The sequence below is a fragment of the Psammomys obesus genome, unplaced genomic scaffold, assembly GCF_907164565.1.
Source record: "Psammomys obesus unplaced genomic scaffold, mPsaObe1.curated_primary_1811, whole genome shotgun sequence".
NCBI lineage: Eukaryota > Metazoa > Chordata > Mammalia > Rodentia > Muridae > Psammomys > Psammomys obesus.
Window position 1 is genome coordinate 1038528 of NW_026596295.1, and position 26667 is coordinate 1065194.

The 26667-nt window shown below is 34.7% G+C and overlaps 1 protein-coding gene across 2 annotated transcripts in view; it reads left to right on the top strand.

Annotated features, from left to right (window-relative positions):
- The first annotated feature begins 3912 nt into the window (after nt 1–3912).
- Rps6ka6 (ribosomal protein S6 kinase A6) overlaps nt 3913–26667 on the top strand; it is a 79559-nt gene continuing 56804 nt past the window's right edge. Inside the window, exons 1-3 of one of the 2 annotated variants that reach the window (XM_055597013.1) lie at nt 3913–4164; nt 16003–16062; nt 19453–19512. In XM_055597013.1, coding sequence (XP_055452988.1) covers nt 4084–4164; nt 16003–16062; nt 19453–19512 — 201 coding nt within the window. In that variant the 5' untranslated portion in view covers nt 3913–4083. The remainder of the gene's footprint in view (nt 4165–16002; nt 16063–19452; nt 19513–26667) is intronic. The other variant, XM_055597012.1, reaches the window with a different exon arrangement.

The window sequence follows — 26667 nt, forward strand, 5'->3', positions numbered from 1 at the left end:
TTCTTTGGGTGTACAGATTTTAGTATGTTTATACTATATTATATGTCTAATATCCACTTATAGATTAGATAGATAGATAGATAGATAGATAGATAGATAGATAGATAGATAGATATACTGCATGTGTCTTTCTGCTTCTGGGATACCTCAACTCAGGATGACCTTATCTAGATCCCACCATTTGCCTGCCATGAACATAAATCTTAATTTTTTAATTCACTGTATTAAAAGATCAAAAGGAAGTTTAAGGTGTAATTAAAGATATGGAAGGTACAGGAAAAGGGCAGCTAATTTTTCTGCAGGAGACAAGTACAGGATTTTATGGACAGAAAACGTTAATAGCAGAGAGGATTCAGAGAGCATGATATTTGGTGGGATAGGCTAGGCTTCAGTAAGACCTATTTTAACTTTAGATTTCCCATTTAAAAGCTGTAATATCATACAGAAAAAATACTGAACCTCTCCTGGTTCTTTGTTGAAAATACAGAATTTATAAATCTGAAAAAAAATAAAAAAATAAATCTGTGTGTTTAAGAACAGGTTTTGTTATGTAGCTCTGCTGCCATAGCATTTGCTGGCCTTGAACTGAAGCAATCCTGTTCCCTCAGCCTCCTGAGTACTACAAAATATATTTTTAAGAAATTCTATGACTGCTAAAAGAATTTGAAAAAAACAATATACTCATACAATAGTAACTTTAGAAAATTGTTGTTGTTAGTATTGGTTGTTTTTAAGACTAAATTGCAGGAAGATATAGTTCAGTATCCTAGTAGCTGGAAGCTGAGACAGTTGGATCATTGTGAATGGGAAGCCACCCTGTGCTACATACCGAATTTAAGCTAGCCTACGCTGGAGAGTGATCCTGAGAATTTTTTTGAAAGATAATAATATAAAAGAAAAGAAAAATAAAATTAAGAAAAGAAACATACTAAATCATATAAGGATGTCTGAGAAAGAAATGAGGCCATAAAATATGCATAGATTTTACCAGAGTATGTCTCCATGAATGGTACAGTTTAAGATTAAGGCAGCAAACAGAAGGCAAAACAGTTACATTCAGAGCTATGAGATTTGGACATTTTACTGGCAATGATGGAGAATCTTTCAAGATTTTTGATCACTAGATTGGCATGCAAGAATGAGCTTAAACGTACACCCAGGAAGATTAGTTAAGGAGATATATGGTTAATTCAAGAAAACATTATGAATTGATCTGAAACAATTCCAAGGGGTCAGAGCAACATTAACAATATTGAAGATAGGCTAAATACTTATTACAACATTAAAACTTATGAGAAGTGGAGTCTAGTAAAAGCAGAGTTAAAGAGCAGTTTTATACACACACACACACATAAATATATATAAATAAGTATATATATATGTGTGTGTGTGTGTGTCTGATGAGAAATGTTTGATTGTGTATCTGCAAAAGAGAATGTTGGATGATAAAACACATAGGGAGCTTAAATTTTATTTATTTATTTGGTGGTGGAAGCTGAATGTAGTAAAATGAGGTATGAGCAGGAAACTTGATTTTAAGAAAGTCTATGATCAGAGATAATTTTGGACATCCCCAGAATATAGATGGGACTTAAACCATGGATCTGGTTGGGATAAGGAAAGAATTAGAAAATTTGGAAAGACAGAAGTCAGGGGCTGACTACTGAAGTTCCAGTGGTTGGTGATTATAAAGATGAAGCACAATACCCAAAATCAGACAAAACAAACAAACAAACAAAAACCCAAAACCAAAAACAACAACAACAACAACAACAAAAACAAAATAAAAACAATGATGTAGGAGGAAAATGTACACTTTTATTTTGGAGGTCAAATGAAGTAAATAATTAAAGCAATAGGGAAGTATAAAATGCATCAAATGATACTAAGTAGAAGTTAGAAACTATGTTTTGCTGATGGGAAGAATCTAGTATGAGAGAAATAGGTGATGTGGAAGAAAGAAGATTTCTAAGAACAAAACCAATGGAATTGGACTTAATTAAGATTTCAGTTTTGCCAAACATAAATCTTTTTACTTAAATTACACACACACACACACACACATACACACACACACACACTCTTTCAAGATTTAAAGCCTCATGTTCTCATTCAAGGGTATCGCTCTTGCAGAACCATATTTTTAGGGCTCCTTTTCCTTTGGAGTTTTAAAATTAATTTATTTTTATTAATTACAATTTATTCAGTTTGTATCCCAGCTGTAGCACTCTCCCTCATCCCCTCCCATTCCCACCCTCTCTCCCTCATCTCCTCCTATGTCCCTCCCCAAGTGCACTGACAGAGGAGGTCCTTTTCCCCTTCCCACTCACCCTAGCCTATCAGGTCTCTTCAGGAGTGGCTGCATTGTCTTCCTCTGTGGCTTGGTAAGGATATTCTCCCCTCAGGGGGAGGTAATTAAAGAGCTGGCCAATCAGTTCCTGTCAGAGACAGTCCCTGCTCCCATTACTATGGAGGCCACTTGGAGACTTTTCCTTTGGATTTTAAGCAGAGTTAGAGGGCATTACTAGTAATTCTCATTTGAATTTACTGCCAACCTTTGTGGGCTCTTTGGTTTCTTAACACTCCACAGCAGATGGTGAAATAAATGGAAGGAGCAGTTCAGTGTTCTTTAATAGCACAGCATAACAGCTCTAGAAGTAGAAGGGGAGAGGAAGTTGTGTGTTGTATGCAGCATGTTAGAAACCCCTTGAAGGTACTGAGCTAGGTTTGCTGCTGTGGCAATTTCTTTCAAGCGTCAAAAGGTGGAACACTTTTTTTTTTTTAATTTTTCACTTTAATATTAAAGTGTTTGGCTGAGGGTTTTGATCATCCTCTCTGTGTGTTAGATAGAACTTAATTTGAACTCTGTTACATTACTAAAGCCAAGGACAGCACATAGAGTAGCAAAGGAGTAAATCACAAAGTGAAGAAGATCGAAATATTATTGTCACCACAGCTCGCATATTCTAGGGGTGTATGTGTGGAGGCCTCTTAGTGCTCTCTCTCTGTCTCTCTCTGTGTGTGTGTGTGTGTGTGTGTGTGTGTGTGTATGTGTGTATTCATTGTGTGCACTTGACTGGAGGCATACAAGGGATTGAACCATTGTGAGCTCATTAGTATTGAAAGGTGACCCTCAGGAGCATCTTAAGTGACACAAATCAGATGCAATGCGAGGGTGGGGAGCACAGGTGTACTGATGCCTTTTAAATGCATTATCTGCTGCAGCTTCTAGCTTCTCACGGTGGCTGTCTTAAAATCCCCGCCCTAGTAGTATTTGTTAGTAGGTACTGAAATGGGCGTGGTTCTAGAAGACGCCAGTGTTCTGTTGGTCCCAGCAAGCTGGCCCTTGGGCAGTCAGGGCTCCTGAAGCTCTCTGCAGAGACCCTAAGTTCCTGCATTCTATTTGCGAATCCTCCCGCTAGCCAGGCAGTTCAGTAGTCTTGGGAGGGCCTGCTGAGCATGTGTAGGGAACATCGCGCATGCTCTGTGGAGTGGGCAGGTTTAGCAGGCGCGAGCTGTGGGCTTTACTACTGTTCTCCCGCCTCCCCCGCCCAGCACGCCCCCTCCCCTTCTTCCCGCCCCCAGCACGCGCTTCCCCGCAACCACCCCGGCCCTCCTCCGCAACCCTCCCCCCTCCACTTGGGGCTGGGGAACCTCCATTGACGTGCGGGTGACGCCGCCGCTCCGCCACAGTGGGGGTTTCCAGGCGCCGCACAGGTAACGCGGCGGCTGCCGCCATATTGGCGGCACAGGGAGCCGGGAGGGGGCCAGGGAGAGGGGGGGGGGAGCGGCGCGGGCGGCAGCGGGGGAGGGGGTCGGCCCCGCGGAGCTTGGCGGGGTGGCAGGCGCGAGCCGTGCGGCTGCTGGCGGGGAGGCAGCACAGAGTTGTGTTCTCTCTTTGCACACCAACAGCGGGCAGATACCCCTCTTTGCCACCTTCTGAGGTACCCGCCGCTGGCGAGGTCAGCGGTTCCTACACGCTGGTCTTGGTCTTCAGAAGAGGACGACGAGTCAGGTCGTCGGACGGGATGCGTGGTGGTGTTCGGGTCAGGCAGCCTCATTCCGTTTGCTCCTGAAGCGGCGATGCTACCATTCGTTCCTCTGGAAGATCCCTGGGACCAAGAAATGGAGGTGTTCGGCAGCGGCTGTGCGAGCAGTAGCGAGGTTAGTGCGGTGGGCGGGACCGGCTGGAAGTCTGCAGCCCTGTGTCCCGGGAGATCCTGGCTGGGAGGGAGAGCATGGTGCCTGGCAAGCCCCCACCCCCACCACCTTCCTGGGGCCCAGACCTGGCTCTAGCCGAATGAGGGCGGGAAAGGGGACAGGACAACGAGCTCCAGCATGCCGAGCCAGTGACTCCCAGCTGCCGCTTGGCCTCCGGAGCTCCAGAGGTGCGGCCGTGTTGGAGTTTGTTCAAAGTTTCTTTACTTCCAATCTGAAGCGGGACAGGGGGACAAGCGGGTTTGCCTTGCCTGACTCGGTGCGTTCCTTTTGCACCACGCTGCCTCTGCTCTCTGAGATGTGGAGCTGAGGACCACGGCTTGCTGTTGAACTCCAGTGTTTTTATGAATTTAGGAGGGAAAACAACAACCAAGGTGACTAACTCTGGGGACTTTTGCCCAGGAGACAAGTGTCCCTTGGTAATAGCATCTCATTTCTTTGCAGCCTTCGAATTTCTTTCTTTTTTCTTCCTACCTGGAGTGGAGAAGAACTGGCAGCCTTTTATCTATGTGCAGGTGAATTGCTGCTGCCTGCTTTCAGTTCTCCTTACTCCACTGCAGTTTTACTTCGACCCTTCACCTTTTTCCAGTCTTCATACCTGACCTGTTGGTGGGTATGAGAGGCAAATTGATTCCCAGACTTTATAAGACCGATTTTTGTAAAGCTTAGCCATGTCGAGCTGAAAAGACTTCCTTTCTCCCCTTTCCCGCCGTTCTTACTTCTAAAACTGTGCTGGCTATGCTTTGCACTTGGGCTGTGAGAACTTAGATGTGCACAGGTATTATATTGTTTTGTTACAAAAAGTGGACAACATTTCAACACAAAAACCCAGCTACTGTGATAGAAAGTTGGATCCTTTCCTAGCCACTTAATCATGAGTGTGGTATTCCAGTAGAGGCCCCCATACACCTCCTAAAATAGTTGAATACCAGTTTGATTCACAGCAGAATGTTTTGAGGTAAGACTCAGAATCCTCGAAATCTCAAGGGTGAGCCTTTGTCTTCAAACACTGTTCCATCTTTAAAAAAATATACCTTGGATTATTGTATGATTACTTGTCATTTTCTCCTTTACATTATTTTAATTTAAACTGGTGTTAGATTGCATGTTAGAATTAACTGGCAACAAGAGATTTTGTGGAAATAAATTGAGTAGTACTGTGAAGTAGAAGCCATTATACAGATAAAAAATATTTTATTCCTAAACTGAATGATTCCAAAATATTTTCATAGTTTACATCTCTTAAAAATTGGTTAAAAGCGAGATGAATGAAATGTTAATTTCTTCTTAAAATGTGGACATTCTAACTGCATGTATAAAATGTCTAGTGATACTATGGGGAGGACCTTTTTATTCATTAATTACAAACATTTAATTTATATAGGAAGTAGGGACCATTTGAATATCTGCTATATTTTTTGTCTTGGTTAACTTTGAATGTAATAGCTTCTAAATTGTAATTAACACACATGATTTTTTTAATTTGTAGTGTGTTTTAGATATTAAAGAGATTTAATAATAGGCCTCTCTATCTCTGTAATTTGGAGAAATATTCCAGTTGAAATTGTTAAACCTATAAAGTAAAACAAAAGGTGAAGGTAATGTGGTGAAGATAGTATTTCTGCTTTCTTTGTTTAAAACCGTTATGCTTGGTTATATTTAACACTGCAATGTAACTTTATAAAAAGTATTCTGGGTGAAATTTTAGTGCTAAATGTTGGCAGACACATTTTGTTGTTTCTTATAATGATATGATATTATCTTTACAAAAAAAGTTTTACTTTACATAATTTATATTTATTTTCATCACAGTCTTTAATATTAACTTTAGAAATTCTAGCTTTTAAGTTTGAACTTAAAGCTCTCAACTGTAAGAGTTTTTAGAACAAAGGTATTTCCATTATATTTTATATGTGAATATATTGTATATTATTATATATAATGAAATATATAAAAATGTTTTGGAATGCTTAAAGAAAATGTAGGTGCATATTTGTTAATTCTGAGGTTAAAAGAAATAATTTCTGTGTGTTAAATACTGGTAAGATTAAATGTACATTATTAAATTATAGTCACTCATGTATTTTAGAGTGTTTTTTTAGTATATTTTACCTTTCTTGCTTATATGAGCAGCTTGACAACCTTAGAATTATCTTTCAGCAGTGTGTAAATTGGTTGTTTGAGATTTTTAACATGTTTTCCCCCAAGAAAACCATGAGCAGCAACAGTTTTAGATCAATGGACAATAGCAAGCCATACAGATGATAAGCCTAATTACTGTCTGAAAAATTTTTCTATGGGAAAATTTGTCAAGGTTTCAGTCAAAAACTAGTTTGAGCTCAGTGAATGGTAGAAAATGGACCAGCAAAAAGGGACTGTGGGCTCCAACGGGTCCTGGGGGGAAAATTCATGGAAACAGGGACACAAGGTAAGCAAGAAGCTATGGTTGTGAGAGCCCTTGCAGGGACTGTCTCAATGAAGTCTGCTGGGAATAATAACTTCAAAGGGCATCACTCTCAGGCAGCTGCAATTTTATCTCTTGCCTGGATTCTATCAGGATCAGGAAAGAGGTGTTATTTGAGATGGTATTGGTTGTTCCTGGGGTCTTAAAGAACAGCCTGTTTGAGTACAACAAATTCTTTATGAATTAGTTCTATAAAAATTATAGTTTGTATAGTAGTTTTCTTTTTCTGTGAGGGAAATATTTGATTCACTTTGGAATAATTAATTATAGTGTTTTGAAATTGCATGTCATACAATAAATATTGTACTAGAATTTTGATGTTTTATATTATCAATGTTTTTGTTTAAGGAAGTCAGTTTAGGAACTAATTTAATTGAGGAAAGCAGTTTGAGGTTAAAGCTATATTAATTAAAATTTTAACAAGGATAAAATGAGAAAACTTGTATTTTTTAATCATTTTTATGATACTCTGTAGTAATAAAAGAACATGAACAGATGAATTTGTATTCTAGCACCTTTCCCCCTAGGATGTATGTGATAATACATGTTACCTTAGTTCCTTAGATCTCAACTTCTTTGTCTATGAATGGAAAGAAAAATATTTTCAAAAGTTGTTATTTGAAAGAAATTCAGTACTGAGTTTAATATACTTAGCAAGTTGACTTTCATATAGTATGTGTCTAATGAATAGCAGTCGTTATTTTCTCATTAAGTTCCTAATTGTTTTCATATATATATATATATATATATATATATATATATATATATATATATAATGTTTTGGAATTTAGATACTTATAACCAATGCCCCAAGGCTTTCTACAATGAGTTTTTTACTTGCCTAAATCTGTATTGAAAGGTATTGAGGTTTTAATTTTGCATCTTTTAAAATCACAGATAGTATGATACACAAACAAATAGGAAGTCATATTTAGGGATAATTGGAGGGATAAAAAGATACAAATTTTTTTCTGGCAAGTGGATAATGAGGCATTTCATTTACATTTTGTTTTGTTAGTTTTTTGTTGTTGTGTTTGGAATTCTTATAGAGTGTATGGAATACAGACAACACAATGTATAGTACAATATTATGAAATGCCTGAAGATGCATTCCTGAATCATATTTTTTTCTCATTAATTCAATTTAGGTGAGCAAGACAGAAATTTGAGAAATTGTTATTGTAAATGGCACAAGACTTAAAGAAGGGATATGGTGATGGCAATGATGGCTTAGTATAGATCTGATAAGACTTTGAGAAGGAGATTGGATATGATCAGGGTATTACAGAGTCATAATATTTTCATAGTGGTAAAGGAAAAAATAAAAATAGATGGAGACAGTATAAGTAAAACTGTACCCACTTTGGGAAGGAGAGGTGTAGTATGACTGGGATATAAGTCTGTGTTGTAGGAATGAGAAGATTTTATGAAATTGTATGAGTCCAGATTGTATGGGTCTTCTAACGCAAGCTTATAGGTATAATTTTATTTTGTAAGTGTGAACTAATTTTCAGGGCATTAAGTGATAACACATTTGTGCTTTGAAAAATGAACCAGTGGCAGTGTGAGGGATAGATTGGAATAGGGGAAGTACTAAAGGTGGTGAATATCAGGGGGCTGTTGTACTCATAGAAAGAGAATGAGTTTTTTTTTTTTTTTTTTTTTGGAGAACTTACGGGGTAGTAAGAAAACTGATTAGAGACATCTTGCAGAAAAATAGGTAAAGCATAGTAGTACCGATGCACTTACTATTAGCTAAAATCATTTATGCTTTAAAATTATCTTTAAAGATGTGAATAGCCTTGTATGCAGAATGCTTTCCTAGAATCAGGGAAAAAGTCAAGAACATCTGAATTTCTTGTATGTTTTTGCCAGGTTTATATTGGTTACACGCCTCTCCCATATAGATTCCTTCCTGGTTCTTTCAAGTTTACCTTTAAGCCAGTCTGGTCTGGAAATATTCAGGTCAGTTGATTCTAGGGCTGGGCCTCTACATTTCCCTACCTTGATTAATTCATCAAGAGAAGCAATCATTACCTAGATGTTTCCATAATAGGGCTTACCAACAGTTGCAGCTGCTTTCTTGGACCACATTATTTAAAACTACCCCACTCATAGTCTGTTTCATTTCTAATCTTGAGAAGGAAAACCAGATATTTTTTTCTTCTTGTGATTGTTTTCTTGGTTGGTGCTATCACTGTAGTAGTGACAGTTCTAAAGATGTTAGACTGTCAAAAGACAGTCCTAAAGACTTTGTAAGCACCTGAAATTCAGTACTTTGTCAGAATTTGACATATGCTTACTTAAGTTATTTCCAAGAATTACTGTTCTTGTTGATAGCTATTTTATGTGTATTTTCTTATAATTTTCCTTGGATGGAAAAGGAGTTCCACAGAAAAGATACCTAAGAGATAAACTATTTAATCTAGGTTTTGCTGATCCTAGACATTTGTTCTGAATTTTCATACAGGTATCTGTGTGACTGATTTTACTGCTTTCTTTTAACCTGCACATTTACAGTTAGCCCTCCTCCTCCACACCCCCATTGTGGGGGAGACAGAAAGCAAGTTTGCTGCTCTATGTTTATTTTACAGAGTATTTCAGATGGGTTATAAGAAATATGATTAATAAACTCTTGCTACTGAAATGGAAAGTAGCAAATATGTGGAAAGGGTAGAAGGAGGATGGAAGTAGAGGGTGAAATAAAACAGTGGAGCAAACTTTAGGGTCCTATACATTTTAATATAATTAACTTATAAAATTGACCCTCAGATTTTATATTTTTGTTTTGTTGTTCTTAATTCTGGTAGTTTATAAGGCTAACACAGGGATTGTTTTAAGCTGATGCCATTGTTGTACTCTTTGATATTTAACTGCTTTGGAAAGGACCTGAACATCATTTTCTAGATGATTATTTTATCCAGATATTTTAACATTTTACAGAAAACTACTCTAAGCCAAAGTTAAAAAAAAAGTCTTGTAGTGCTCATTAGCCAATAAGACAAAAAAGTTAATTCCTAAGATAGCAATTAGAAAAATAAATTTTCTGTGAATTATGATTTGCTACTGAGTGTATTGTTCTGTTGTTTTGAAGATGTGACTGGGACCAAAAGAGATGTTGGAGCTGTTTTATATGCTAGTGTTGTTTAGTTTTAAGTGATTTACTTTTCCATTACACTAAAAACAAAATTGTAGTGTTCTAGCTTATTTAGATACAGTGTAGTCATACAATTAGAAAGTTATATTAGTCATTATTCTGTCACTTAATAAAATACATGGGAAAATAGCTCAAAAAGAAGAAAGATACTTTGCTTCACAGTTCAGTTCATAATCATTTAATTTTGTTGTTGAGGGCCTTTGTCCAGGTAAAACATCTTAGTGGGGAGGCCATGGTAGATCAAGACAGAAATGTATAGCTTCCAGGAAACAAAGAGAGGGGAGGAGGAAAGGAAAAAGGAATGTGAAATGGTTAAAGGCAAGGTTTACTTTCAGGTGCAATTTCAGACACCTACAGCCCCTCCCCTCACTAGTTTTCACCTCCTAAAGCTTCCACCATCTTTAAATAACACTATCACCTGGCAACTAAGTCTTTAGCATATGGATTTGGGGAGCCATTTCAGATCCGTAATACGGCAATTTTAGTTAAGTAAGGGACAATCTTAGTTAAGGAAGGGACGAGTGGCCTTGTTTGATTAACAAATATCTCATTTGTACCAGCTGGTTAAACAGGTAGAAGAATCACTTTTTTATGAGCATTTATTAGGTACACATAATGAAGATTTTTCATATATACATGTAATGTATTTTGATCATGCTCACTACCTTTCAGTCCCTATTTCACTTCTCACTCCTGCTAATCTACTTTCTCCTCCCAACTAGTGAATCACTTGTTTTTAACTCACACTCTCAGGATTTGAACAGAATTTCATTTTCCTTGGGCAAATATTTATGAATGAAATTGCCATGTGAAAGTCCTAGCTTCTCTGAATTTTTGTTAGTACTTGATATTGCCAGTTAAACTTAAAATCTTTATTTATTCTGATAGGTGTATTAGGTATGTAGGTGGTAGTGGTATCACATTGTTTTTTTGAGCTTGCATTTCCTATATTACAAGTACTGTTGGAAGTGTTTTTTTGAAACACTTGTTTTGTAACTTTTTCTCTAGCGAATTGCATTTTTAAAAATTTTTGTTGTTTTTAAATTGATTTGTTTGCTTTCTGAATAATTTTGAGAGTTCTGGAAACAGGTCCTTTATCAAGTATTGACTTATGATTTTTCTTTTATTCTGTGGCCTGTATTTTTATTTTACTCTCTTAATTGAGAGTAGAGGTTTTTAATTTCAATAAAATAATTTATGAATTTTTTAAATAGGGAAAATTTGCCTGAATTTAAGGTCACAAAATTTTTCTATTTTGTTGATGTTATTTGAAGTGTATGCCACTTTTGGAATTTTGATCCAGTTTTTATTAATTTTTATTACTGATGGTATTTTTTTATTTTTTTTACCATACTGATAAATAGTATTTTTACACCATTATTAAAAGACTACCTGTTCTCCACTGAATACACTGTTCAGAATGAATTCGGTTATATACATGTCATTTTTAAAGAAATAAAGTATTAACCATATCAAACTCTCTAGAAACTCAGAAACAATAAGATTGAAATAATAAGATTGTAGTAAGTTTTCTGAGCTAGAGTGCCTGAGAGTGTATTCCATCTCCTTCAATTATTTTTGCATGTGATCTTTGACAAATTGCTTAACTTAGTTGCTTTATATGTACAGTTGGAATTAATGATAAAAACAAAACATAGCTACTCAGAGTAGTACCTTTTCTAATTGTGACTATCAGTAAAAATTATTACGTTAAGTGTTTCACATTTCCATTCCAGGTTATTGAAGATTAATAGATTTTCAAATTAAAAAAAAAAAAAAACTATTGGGTGATTTTTGTGCAAGATGATTTTTAAGCATCCAGTGTAGCTATGAAGTGATTATAACTTTTACTTAAAGGCATTTTATTTACAAATATTAAAGTATTTTTTTCATATTTGACTTTCTGTACGGCTTGAATTTTGAAACCTTTCATTCCCCAAGAGTAACGATTCTTCTTACTCCTTCTACAAGACGATGGTCCTGCTTTTGTAGGACATCTGATTTCTCTGTTAACTTAAATTCTATTTTCTGTAGATTATTGAGTCATGATTTCCTCAATTTAACATTTTGAGACCAGATTTTACTAATGAATGAACATTTTAGGCAAGATTTCATCTTAAGCTAATAGTTTGTGGTAGCTTTCTCCCTAAAGAAACTCTTTAAAAAACATTTTTTAATCAATTTTTTCTCCATTATTTTCATGAAGTAAACAGAATACGGTATAGTGTGTTTACGAACTGTGACTTTGGGGCAGGATTTGTTTTATCTGGTAACTTGTTTGCTGTGTGTTCTTAGATGTTAGTTAATTTGATCTCTTTCATGTGTAAGGCAGAAATTAGTGTATTTATGCTATTTTGAGATGGAAATAGAGCAGTTGTGCTTTATGTTTGATAAGAACAATACAGTTTTTTTTAACAAAATAGAAATATGACATAGACCAAGTTCTTTAATCTTGAGAAATAACTGAGTAGACAGTTATATTCATTTCATATTCTCAAGGCATTATACTATAATTATATGTACATTAAATCTCTAAGAGGTTATTACAATGAGAAGAATTTCTACAAAGAATACCATGTACGTGGAAAGGTTTTATGTTGATGTATACTCATTTATGTCACATATAGTACATTATTTGCAAGTAAGCATTGCAAATGTATATGCCATAGCGCTTATGAGACTGGCAAGGCATCACATGCCTTGGCGTTTAGAATACATTTACCCCATTCAGACATATTCAAGTCATTGTCTCTGATGTGACTCAGCACAGTAAACAAATTCCTGCCTGTATAGAAAACAGATTTTTTTTCTGTCATTAAATGGATTTTAAAACTCCAGAAGATCTACCGATACATTTGGATGTATATTGTGTGAATATGCTTAGTATATAGAAACAACCTAGTACTGCTGTAAGTAATAATATTTTACTTATATAAATGATGTATAATGATTCTTAGATTGGTTTTAATTAGTTCTAAATATTTGATTTTCACTCATTTATCAAATGAGTAGCATCTGTGTATGATCCATAAGGTATGGTTGTTTCTTGATAGGCTCTACTGGGTAGTATTCTAGACTCCTGCTCTTATAACTGAAGACCAGTGATGTGTGTGTGTGTTCATTTATAATCACAAGGAACTATCTAAATAGGCAGTATATTATGCTATACATACCAACAAATTTATGCCTAAAGAAAGCTTTAAAAATATTTTTGTGGTGTTAATGTCTTAGTTTCTCATAGACTAAGTGATACATTTTACACTTTTGCTTTAAAAAGTATTAGTAGTTGGTTTCTTCCTACTTAAATAAGCTGTCAAGAAAGTAGAGCATTAAAAGCAGAAAATGCAGTTTTCAGTGTGCATCTCTCAATTCAATTTGTGCCTTATTACCTTACATTATTTCTATTATTCATGAGAGGATTTAAAAACATGCCCATCTTGATTTGTTTTTCAGTATTCTAAAATTATTTCTGCCATATAGAAAAGAAAACTTATTTTTACTAATGAATTAGTTTAAACTCTTTAAATGAATTACTGTGAATTTGGATCTTATATTGTGACACTGTGACAAAATAAAACGACAGAAATAATGTAAGGAGTAGAAAGAGAAAGCTTTTGCTTTAAGGTTTCAAAGGGTCTGTCCATTATGGTGAGAGAGAAATATAAGTTCAAGTCACATGGGCTAGGAAGCAGAGGATGGTAAGTGTAATAAACCTGGTTTTCTTCTATTCCTCTTTTTATTCACCTGTATGGTGCCACCCACTTCCCAGTTAATCCTCCCTAGAAACATCCTCACAGATACACCTACAGGTATACCTCACGTATCTCCCACAGGATTCTGAGTGTAGGTAGGTTAACAATGGAGATTGATTATCATAGCTCTCGTAGGTACATTAGACTTGCTATGTTGGATATTAAAACAGCAAGAGTTCTAGAGGTTATATTTCTAAGTTAGCAAGCTATTCTAGAACTAATGCTAGCTCTTAATTTAGTCATGTTTGATTTTATGTATACCATATCTAATTTGAGAAGTATATGCTGAGATTTTGGAAACAGATATAAATAGCTGTTGTAGGAATAGCAGTAGATTTTAAAATTTATACTGATTTTCATAAATTTGTAAGGAAATCATTAAAATAAAGTTGTTTAAAATTGTGCTAACATTATGAACAATGACTTAAAGGGGAGCAGTAACTATGTTGCCAGAGAGATCTCATTATCCTTGCCTCAAGTGATCCTTCTAAGTAGCTGAAAGAATGTTGTGTAACATCTTGTCCATTTATTTACTTGTTTGTTTGTTTGTTTGTTTGTTTGTTTAGAAGCCCTAGGTATTGAACCCAAGGCTTTGAGAGATATCTGTAAGCAGTTCTCCATAGACATGGCCTTTGAACACAAGAAAGAGATAACTTTGTTCCAATTAATAGGTTCTGTAGTTCAGGAAAATTGTTAAGTCCACAGTAGCCTTTAGGAAAAGCTGTTGTGAATGTAATACAAGGCTCATCTTGTAGGTCATATGAAGTGGGCAAAATTTGACACATGGGCCATTGTTTAACTAAAAGGCTTAATTTATAACATTTATACTAATATTTATTCTAATTTTGCTAATAAAATTTACGGTTAAGAAACAAATTTTTTAAGTTATAAAAATTTGAAATAACTACCATTCAGTAACAGAGTCTCACTATGTATCCCTGCCTGGCTTGGAACTTTATAAGTAGATCAGGTTAGCTTTGATCTAATAGGGAAGTACTCTGCTGCTATTTTGTCTTCTGTCTATATGAATTTGGCCTGTTTTGACACTTCATATAAGTAGAATTATAAAGTATTTTATCTTTCTGTGAATCTCTTATTTCACTTAATGTAATCTTGCTACAGTTCATCCATTTTGTGGTATGTGTCAGACTTGTTTTTATTTTTAAGGCTGAATAGTATTTCATTGTGTACATATAGTACACTGTTATTTATGTAAATACCTATATATATATATATATATATATGCTTAGATTGCTTCCATCTTCTTCCCATTGTGAATACTGCTGCTGTAATCATGTGGTACACAAAGCTTTCTTTGAGAGTCTGCTTTCAGTTATTTTGGTTTCAGACCCAGAGGTACAATTACATAAAATATGCTTATTCTACTTTCATTTTTTTTGAGGAATAGTCATATTTTTATGGTAGCTATGCTATTTTGCATAGTTATCAGCATTACACAAAGGTACCAGTTTATTCCCATCTGTAGGTATGGTGGAATTGTTTTTTTAAAAGCAAATTATAGGATATGGTCTGAGTTCTGCTGTAAATTGAACATGCATTTTTGAGATAATAAATTAGAAGTAACAATAGGCGATGATGATGATCTCACTTTGTAGAGCAGTCTAGCCTGGAACTTGATGTATAGCGCAGACTGTCCTCAAACTGTTAGCAGTCCTCCTACCTCAGCTTCTCAAGCATCTCGGAATATGAAGGAATATGAAATTATGTGTTCTATATTGTGCTTATTTAGTTAGTAATCTTTATTGTTCAAAAACCATCAAAAGGTAGTGATATAATTTCTTAGCCTTAATTATGAGGCAAATGTTTTGAAAATTTACCTCTTTTTTTTTTCCTAGGTTTACTTAGTAAGATGTTATTTTCAATTTCTTATTTATAATACGAGAACAAAGATATAGTTTTACAAAGATATTTCTAAAGTATTATACAAAAAAAGGTAAAGTATTACCTTTGACCAGTAATACTGATTGTAATAAATACCTGTTGCTACATAATACTGTATGGGCTGGGAATCTGGGTATGACTCAACTAGGTCTTCGACTTAGTCATCCAAACCTGTAATCAAGGTTTCGGCTCTTCTGCATTCTTATCTGGAGGCTTCACTGGGGAAGGTCTACTTTTAAACTCTCAAAGGATTTTGGCACAGTTCTTTTCTATGCCATTGTGAAAAGCCTGGTTATTTTGCTGAGTACTGGCTGGATGTAGGCTTCCCTTAAGTTTTAGAAGTTGCTTAGTAGCTGCTACAGCATGGTTACATTCCCTTGTCAAGTGGGTTTCAACATGACCACTTATCAAGCCAATAAGGAGAGTCTCTAGAGTTGTTTTTTTTTTCCATAAAGTAATCATATAAATGAAATCTTATCATCTTTGCCATTATTCTTTTTGGAATCCAGCCACAGGTTATGTTTACTGTGAAGACAACGGATGTTGTACAAGAGCATGAACACAAAGAGGTGAGGCTCATGGGGGTTATCTCCAACTTTGACTGCTATACTGAATTGACTTGCAGCTTTCTCATTTGGTCAAGGGTTTGACTCAGTATGTGTGCATAGAACATCAGTCTAAGTATTGTGAATGTACCTCAAAAGTACATTCAAAAGTAGATCCAGTTCTAGTTTGAAGTGAAGAAGGAAAAGTAGGTAGAGGAGGAGGAATGATAATAATTATTATAATGATTATTTATTTTTTATTTTTATTTTTATTTTTTTTTACCAGAAGTCAGTACCCAACATGTAGTCTTGAAGGTTATTTGAGAACAAAATTTCTTTATTATGTCATATTTCTTAAGTGTATTTTTAATATTGAGTACTATATGCATTAAGTCATTTTGCTTACTAGGTATATTTTGGGGTATCCTGGAGACTGCTAGTAAGTTAATATTGCTATCATATTTGCTGTGAAAACTGATTTCTTATCTATGTTTGGTTAATGAAATTATTAATTTACATCATCGTTATTTCTTATATTCTTAATTTATTTCTTATTTGTATGTCTTCATTTTGATGTTTACAGGTTATCAGGAAATTCTTTTCTGACAAAATTAAAATAACTTAAAAGTAGTCTTTATTAGACTGATGAGTACTTGGCTCACTTGTGTTTTTCACCATTTAATTCTTTTGTTGTCTTGAAATAGTATCTTGTTATGTTACCCAGAGTGGCCTTGATCTCACAGTCCTCCTGTCAGTCTGTCAAGTGCTTGGATTAAAAGTACCAGGCTAGGCTTCCATTTCACAGTTAATTGGTGAAAAATGTATCTGATTATCTTCTTGAATTAGAAATTATATTTTTAATAATGTTTTATTTTCTTAAATCATTTTTTAAAATATTTTTTTCACATGAGTGAAAATGATTTTGGGTTTTAGTAAGCACCAGATATTTCTGTGGTGCTTCTTAGAATCAATATTCTTATATTGACAATCTGCTCTTTGAAAGTCGATGAAGTAAGAAAAATTAGGTGTTCTACTTGTGGCTGGGATAATTTCCAGGTTGCAGTGAAGTTTTTTGACTTGTTCCGGTTCATTTTATTTCTAGTTCCTCCAGACTAACAGCTTCATGATACATTAGTCATAAGATAGTATGACTAGGATGTAGCCAGCAGCTAGGTAACAGGAAAGTCATATTTTCTTTTCATATAGATAATCCTTTTTATATACATAAACTCTTTATGTATAGAGAAATCTGAGAGTGACTTTATTATAAGAAAATTAACTATCAGGATATAGTCTTCCTGGATTTGAATTATTTGTTGAAAGCTAATTGTTAATAACATATTTATAGCTTATTTTTTAAATCCCACATTGCCTACAGTGTTGAGGTAAGGTGAAAAGCAGTGGTGTCATACAGAACTTGCGAGCCCTGGGTAAAGAACTGATGTAGAGTGGCTCCCTAGTTAATTTTATATTGCTTATTTTTTAATTGTTCCCCTGTAGTTTGCCTTTTGTCAGCATTACATTTTGAGAGCCAGCCATCCAATAATTAACACTTACAAATTTGCTTCTATGAGTTGACAAAATGTGTCTTAAGAGTTATCTGAGCTGTCAGAAATATCAGTAGTTCTTGTTGATATTTAATCTTTTATTGTTTATCCAAGACTGATTGAAGGACACACAGATTTTTTCTAATTCATGTCAGTTTCTAATAAAGCTGCGTTATATGGTTGCTAACACAAGTAAGTCTTAGATCAATGTCTTCAACTGGTTACTGGAATCTAAATTCATGTTCATGGTTGGTTTGAGTTTTGGCTGTGGTTAATACTGTAATTTATTTTTCAAAGATGTTAATTGTATTTTGAAGTTGCAATCCCTACACATACGGATTGGTGTTTTAAACTAGTACTTGGATTAGCTCAAACATAGAATCAAGAGTTACCTTCTTACCCTGACCTGTGTAATTTCTTACAAATTAGCCATTTTCCAGGGGCTTTAACACGGTTTCTCTGGTCAGAAATAAGATTTTCTTTCAAAGCCTTAGTTCCTGGAACTTTGTACTGTTAAAGTTACTCTTTTGTGAAGAAGACCGTAAATAAAAAGGGATTGCCCCTATACCTTTCTTAGCATAGGAAACTATTTTCCTGCTTCCTCTGATGAGAGAGAAATTGTTCTCTTAATTGGTTCATGCCTTAGCATGATTGAATATTCAAAAAGGAAAAGTGGTGATAATTTTAGAAAATTAGTGTTCTCCTTATTATGTTAATAACCTTAGAAGTGTATCTTATTTGGGGAGTTCTGTTTAGGCCTACAGTAGAGGGGTTCCATGATTCTGTCTCCCCACTCAGTCTCCTCGTTGGCAAAAGTCAGGAGACACAGGGAGAAAATAAACTGAGAGCTCTTCTGAGTTGTCTCAAATTTTGATATCTCTTCTTATTGTTATTGTTACTTGCAAAAGCCCCAGGATGGTTTCTTTAGTATTCTAAATAGGATTTTTAGTTGGTAATCAGGGGGAAGGTAGGCTTAGTGAGCTTATTCTATTTTGGGTATCACTAGTAGCTTTATTTAATCCATCCTTCCCTCTGTCTATCCATCTAGGTTTTCTTTTCTGTGGTCTCTTATAAATGAGCATTGGTTAAATTCCTTTTTACTTAGATCAGCTGGCTATTATTTAATCTGCAGATTCCTCAGAACACTGAATGACAGAGTTTCTCTGTAAAAGGCCAAGCAATAAATATTCAATACCGTGTAGTCATAGTGTCTCTGTCACAATTAAACTTTGCAGTTGTAAGGTGAAAGCCATCATAGACAATATGGTAACAAATGAGTGTGACTGTATTTCAGTAACATTTATTCAGGAACAAGCAGCTAACCTGATTTGTCCCATGGGTTATAGTTTGTAGACCCTTGATCAAAGTTCCTCTATATTTATTGTTTTTGAATTAGTGCTTGAATACATATAATTATCCACTAAGCTTTGCATGTAAAAACATTTCTATAGCTGCTTAAATCTCCTGTAGTTTAAGCTTCATTCTGTATCTTATATATCTTATGAATTTAAAACTGAACCATATGAGATTTACCATTGTACAGTCATATGAAATTGTTTCTCTTCTAACGTTCTTTAAATATATCTAAGGTGGGTATCTGTGAGATTTATTAGTATGTGTAAGGTCATCAATTATGACACAACCTTAAGTATGTAATGAAACATAAAGCTCTGAAAAACTAAGGCTTTGAGGACAATAGTAAACTATATTAAATTTTTTCTTTCCTAAATGCTTTCTTTGTATCCTTTGACCTTTTGTTTTTCAGTAACTTCTTAGGTTGTGAAGGAAAATGTCTAGGATTGTATTTTTCTAGTCAATATTCTTGTTTTAATACTGTTGAACTTACATTTTGAACAATTTTTTTTAGGTAAATGATCTTAAAATGGTTGATGAGCCAATGGAAGAGGGAGAACCAGATTCTTGCTTGGTAAGCACTCATGTTCATTTAGTAAACTTCGTTTGTAGCATGTAAAGAAAGAGAATAATTGCAAAGGAAATAGCTTTTATCAGTTATAGAAATGTATTTAAGTAAATTGGTGATAAATATTTTTTGAGATGGTTTCATGTGGTCCCAGCTGGCCTCAAATTCAGTGTAGCTAGGAGTCCTTGAATTTCTGATACCCTAACCTCTACTTTCTGATTTCTGAGATTACAGGCATCACACTTCATATCTTAAGTTTTAATTACTCTATCACAGAGCTCCAATCCTAGTTGTTATTTTTTTTTAATTTATGAGACAGAATCTCACTCTGTAGTCTAGGCTCACCTTAAACATGTAACAGTTCTGTTTCAGCCTCTCAAGTACTAGGACTACAGGTCTTAACCATAAAGCCTATTTTCTATTTTCTAGCTATCAGAAAGAATTGAATTTAAGGTATTTCAGAAGTCTGTGACTAATTTTAAGATTGTTTAACTATTTAAGGTCATTGTATTTAAGGCCTATGTAAAAGACTTAATTTACACAATCAGTTTTGTGAAAAATCTGAAGATTTTGTTGAAGGTCAGACTAAGGTAAGCATTTCCATTAATGTTATTTCATAGTTACTAGCTTTATAGGTATGTTCATGGCCTTACTTTTCATTTAGAAGGAACTTCAAATACATTATTTTGTTATTTTCTCTTTATTACATAGATTTGTTTATTGAGGCTTAGAGAGCTTGTGGCTTTTAGCAAGTAGGTAAGATCCAGCAAATATTAAAATCTGTCTCCTGTTTGGTGACTGCATTGTTGTAGATAAATTCAGGAAATCCATTGACTTTAAAACTCTTCTTTGAAATGTTCTTTGTTACTAAGTCAGTAGACAGTGATTTTGAAGCATCCCTTTGAGTTGGTATTGACAAGGTAAGAGGTATGATGTCATTTTGGCATTTGCATTATAGTTAATATCAGTAACATTTTAATTTTTAGGATAATAAAATTTAAACTTCTATCAATAGCATCTCAAAATTTAAAGATAATATGAACCTTAAAGGGCATAGTGATATTTATTTTGCTATTTTCATAAAGATAAGGCTTGTAAGTAGCTACAAAAGGCATTGGAGAAGAATGGTGTATGTTTATATGTACATAGGTGTATGTATATGAGTACTTAACATAAATTGAGGACATAAGCCGATAGGGTATCAGATATTTGCCTTTTTTGTTATTGTTTTGGTTTTTTGTTTGTTTGACATAAACCGATAGGGTATCAGATATTTGCATTTTTGTTGTTGTTGTTTTTGGTTTTTTTGTTTGTTTGCTTTTCAAGACAGTGTTTCTCTGTGTAGTCCTGTCAGTCCTGAAACTCACTCTGTAAACCAGGTTTTCCTCAAAACTCAAAGATTCACTGGACTCTGGCTCCTGAGTGCTAGGATCAAAAGAGTGTACCAACACTGTCCTGTTGATATTTGGCTTTCTAATTTCAATATGAAAATATATTTTTAAGTGGGAAGACATTTCACATATTTAATGCTAGATGCAAAAGTCATTTGCATACTGTCATTCCCAGTAGAGATTGTAGAGTATAGAGATTTGCTTTACTTTGTGGACCAAACTGAAGGCCCTGTTCTTCAGTGTTTGGTTGATAAAGCACTCAGCTTGTATCAATAAAACTACATAGATAATAAGGATGCCATATAAATATTTATCACTGTTTAGATTGTTTTTAATGTAGAGCTGTGATTGCATATTTCAGCTTATTTTTTGTTGTTGACTTTTTGTCAACTTTTTAAAAATACTGTGGGGTTGTAGAGGCTGCTGATCAATTTTTTGATTATTTAAAGGTTGTACTTTTATTTTTTTACTTTTTTTCTTCTTATTATTATTTATTATAATTTTTTCACTTTGTATTCCAGCTGTGGCCTCCTCCCTCGTCTCCTCCCAATCCCATCCTCCTCCATTTTCTCCCCCTATGCCTCTCTCCTAGTCCACTGATAGGGGAGGTCCTCCTCTTCTATCTGACCCTAACCTATCAGGTATCATCAGGAGTGGCTGTATTGTCTTCCTCTGTGGCCTGGCAAGGCTGCACCCCTAAGGGGGAGGTGATCAGAGAGCCTGCCACTGAGTTCATGCCAGAGACAGCCCCTACTCCCCTTACTAGGGTACTCACTTGGAGACTGAGTCAATGGGCTACATTTTCAAATTTTGTTTGATGTAGGCTTTTGATTCTTTGGATTTTCTCAGTGTCTGTTATGTCCCCCTTTTCATTTCTGATTTTGTTGATTTAAATAGTGTCCCTCTGGCTAAGGGTTTATCTATCTTGTTGACTTTTTCAAAGAACCAGCTCTTGGTTTCATTGATTCTTTGAATTGCTCTCTTTGTTTCTAATTTATTGATTTCAGACCTGAGAAGTTCTTTTAGGTGTGCCATTAAGTTGCTTGTATGATATATCTTGGTTGTTTGTGAAGGCACTTAGTGCTATAAACTTTTCTCTTAGCACTGCTTTCAGTGTGTCCCATAAGTTTGGGTAAGTTGTACCTTCATTTTCATTGAGCTTTAGGAAGTCTTTAATTTCTTTATTTCCTCTCTGACACAGCTATCATTGAGTAAAGAGTTGTTTAGTTTCCGTGTGTGTAAGCTTTTTGTTATTTCTATTGTTGAGGTCTAGTTTTAGACCATGATTGTCTGATATGATACAAGGGATTATTTCAATCTTTTTGTATCTGTTGAGGTTGCTTTTTGTTTGACTGTATGATCAATATTGGAGAAGGTTCCATGAAGTGCTGAGATGTTACACTCTTTTGTGTTTGGGTGAAAAGTTCAGTAGACATCTTTAAGTCCTTAAAGGTTGTTCTTTAAATATGAACCCAAGGGGCTGAAAATATAACTCATTGGTATAATATATGCTATCATTGTGTTTCATTCCCAGCATCACACACACACTCACATGCATGCATGAATGCAGGTATGCAGAAACTCACAATATTGAAATAGCTGTTATTGCTTATGTGACCTAATGAGTCATTTAGAGATCTAATTTACTCTACTTCATTATTACCTTAGACTTTCATAATTCACTTAATGTCTTTTGTTCAGTTTAAACAAGGAAAATTTAATAAAATGCTCCTGAGACTTTAAGTTTCTAGTGTATATAAAGGATATCTGGTACATAATTTTACCACCTCGTCTTCTGCTTCTGACATCAAAGTTAGTAAAAACAGATCAGCATTTTTCTCCATTTGTAAATGACTGACATGAATAAACTTCATACATGCTGTGAAATTAAGCATAGCTACATGTATTTTGTAGTTTGTGATTCATTTGTGTTTTCTTTTTAAAAATATGATATTTTATATTTATTTTATGGCATGATTGTTTTGCCTGCTTGTATGTGTGTGAAATATATACGTGTCCATGGAAGCCAGAAGAGCGTGTCAGCTCCTTGGAGCTAGAGTTACAGATGGCTGTTTGCCACCATGTAGGAGCTAGAAATTGAACCCAGGTCCTCTGCTAAAACAAGTGCTGTTAATGAGCCATCTCCCCAGTCTGATTTATGTAGCTTATGTTTACTTTTTAAAGCTTCATAAAATATTTCTTAATGCTAACAATGCCCTAGGCATGATGATGATGATGATTACCATTTATTCACTTTGTATCCCAGTTGTATTCCCTTTCTTGTCTCCTCCAGATCCCTCCCTCTCTCCCTCTTTCTCCCCTATCTCTCCTCCCTAGTTTACTGATAGGGTAGGTCCTTCTCCCCTATTATCTGACCCTAGCCTATCAAGTCTCATCTCAGGACTGTCTGGATCCTTTCTCTGTAGTCTAGTTAGGCCACCTTGCCAGGGGGAGGTGATCAAAGAGGAGGCAACTGAATTCATGCCAGAGGCTGCCCCTGCTCCTCTTACACACTTGGAGACTGAGCTGCCCATTGGCTACATCTGAACAGGGGATCCTTCTATCCACCCTTCTTCAATAAGATTCCTTGCACTCTGCCCATGGTTTACTTAAGAGTTAGGTACATTGTTGATTTGACTCCTGCAAGGTCACATATTTAGTTTCCAAGTTTATTTTTTTATTAATCAGAATTGTGTCATATTTAACCAAAGATATACTCAAAACAACCAATTAATTTCTCTGTATTTTAGCTCTAAATTTCAAAATTTCAAATCTATGCTTGAAATATCATACAAAATCCTTCAAAAAGTCTTTTTAAAGCATGTTTTACTTAAATTTACATAAAACATTTGATACAGAGTATTTCATATTTCAAGCTTGTAATGTGTGCTTCATTTGTAGTAGGTTTTGCCTGCCTGTTTTTATTTCTATTCCTTTTGCCGTACATGGAAGATTGAATCTAGGGCCTCATTCCTTCTGGGTAGGTGTTAGTGTTCTACCATATAACTGTAGACCCAGCTCAACTTGTACTTTTTATTATCAGATAGGAGCTCACTAAATTAATAGGGTTGGCCTTATACTTTATAGCTCAGACTGGCTTTGTGGTCATCTTGGTTTAGCCTACTGTGTAGATGAGATTACAGGCCTATTTTGATGGATATTAAGCCTTGCTGTGCTTCAACGTCAGTATATTATTCTCTTGCAGTGCTGGTATTCAGTTTTCTTCTTATTCAACTTCTCTTCTTTAGAAATATTAAAAGCTATGTACTAAAAATGTGCAAAACTCTTTAATGAACCATCACTACTCAATACTCTTGGACAATTGCTATTAAATGGAGTTTATGCTTCATAATAAAGTATGCAAAGATGATACATTTAAGTCCAGTAAGTTCATTTTTTAGACATTTTATCTTTTTGTACAGATCCCTGTGTGACTTAGATCTGAAATGGATGGATAGAGGTTTTATTTCTATTTTATAGGTAAGGGAACCAAGAGTGATATAATTAGAATAAACCAACCTAAGTAAGAATTAGTTTACTGCTATCCTTTAGTTTCCAGTCATCAGTAGAAAATTTTGCAATATTAGTATTTTACAGTATTTTCCATTGTATTCATTATTTTGATGTGTTTAATTCAAGCTAGTGGAACTTTGTTATTTGCATTATTATTGTTAACCTTTGCTAAAAAAATGTTGACATTCGGCATGGCTTACAGTACCATATAGTTTTCTCTACATATTTTCTACATATATTTCAGCAAAATGGTTTCTTTAAATTTTAATTTTTTTAAACAAAATAACCTTGCTGCCTTGAAATAAAACAATGCTTGAACAATGTTGCATTATTACATAAACCTCAATATACTTAGGCTTTAAATATCCTTTTTTTGTTGTTTAGCCTTTTGTTATGTAGACTAGTCCTAGAATCTTGTGAAACTGCTGTATTTGACATGTAGCAGATTACTATTAGATTGTCACTATCTCTTTTTCATCCTAACAGCTGATTTCTTCCCCATAAATGATTTGTTGTCAAATGAATGAAGCAGTAGTGTACTTGACTAATTGTTTGATGCTTATCAATGCTTTTTTTTTTTTTTTAGGTGTTAGAACAATCTTGATTTGCTATATTTAAAACAAAATTTATCAGACTATAGAATGTATGGTTTAGCCTTTAAATTTTTTTCTTCTCATTAAATATACTTTAGAGATTTAGAAAAAAACACCTAACACTGTAGTTACTTATGTCATAGATTTGTCATTTAATGTGAAAAGTGTAGTGACCTCTATTTGGAAGTTATTATTTTTTTACTTTACAATAACAATTTCATTTTCACTGATGAACTCATATGTTTTCTAGGAATGCACTAACAAAGGACCACAAACTTAGTATCCTAAGCAGTAAAAATTAATTTTCTCACAGTTTTGGACTCTATTAAATCTGACATCAAGGTGTTGGCAAGATTGATTTTCTGAAGCCTTTCTCCTGAATTTGTAGATGGTTTCACATTGCCTGCCCCTCACTCTGTGTGTGTGTGTGTGCGCGCGCATTTGATTGTATGGGCTTTTAAAAATATCACTGTTGGGGATTTTAATAAAAGGGGATATAACATTTGTCCACCATTCTCAAATGGAATATTTGCTTAGGTTTATGAACACTCACAAAACCTAAAGTCGAGATGAGGATGTAGCTCAGTTGGCAGAACACTTGTCTCGTATGCTCAGGTTCCTAGAGTTAGATTCTCCAACACTGAATATAGTGGACATGATGGTGAATACTTGTAATCCTAGAACTTGGGAGACAGAAGCAGGAGAGTCAGGAATTTAAGGACAGCTTGAGCTACACAGCAAGTTTGAAGATATCCTGGGATACATGAAACCCCACCTTAAGAATAAAACAAATCAAACAAACCCAAAATTGAAGTTATTGTAATACATGCTTACTTACAGTGTTAATTGTAAGCATGTTATGTATAAGAAGTAACTTCTTATACATAAAAACAGTATACTATTTTCAATATAGATTCTAATGTAGAGGGGGCCTCAGAGAATTCAAATAGAGTGGTTTAACCCGTTCGGCTTAGATCATTGCATGGCAGAGCTAAAAGAAAACCCACTGACCCTCTCTTTCTACCGGAGAAAACTGCTATGAATTTGATGATTTGGTACTACATTCCATTAATAATGCACAAATCAGTATAAAATATATCTTTTCTGAATACATGTATAACATAGATATATGCATATATTATCCTTTGGTAGAATTAAAATACATCACAGTTTGAGGGCTGCGGCTGTATCTCAGTTAGTAGAGGGCTTGTCTCATATGCATAACACCTTAGGTTCAAGCCCCATTTTTACTTGTATACATCACTAGTTATTTATATGTATCTCAGTCATAAAATAAGCATATTTGCATTTCAATATTCCTGATTTTATTTAAAAAATTGAGACACTTTCATGAGTTAATTTTGTTTTTGAAAGCATGCTTTAAGTCATTTACTACATAAAAAGATCTGTTCATTTTAATGTATGAGACATCCATTGATATACTTTCAGAATTATTAATCATTTCTAATTGATTTGTAGAGAAATCTCAAAAATACCTAAAAGTAGAATTTCCTTCCTGATAGACTTCTCGTGAGAATAATGTCTGACTTTCTGTCATTGATGTTAATTTTGCTGTCAAGAAGCCTTGCTTGTTGGGACCATTCTCTGGTCCACTTTAATACAGCCACCATTGAGTAATCAGAGAATTAGAAAGCACTTTAGAT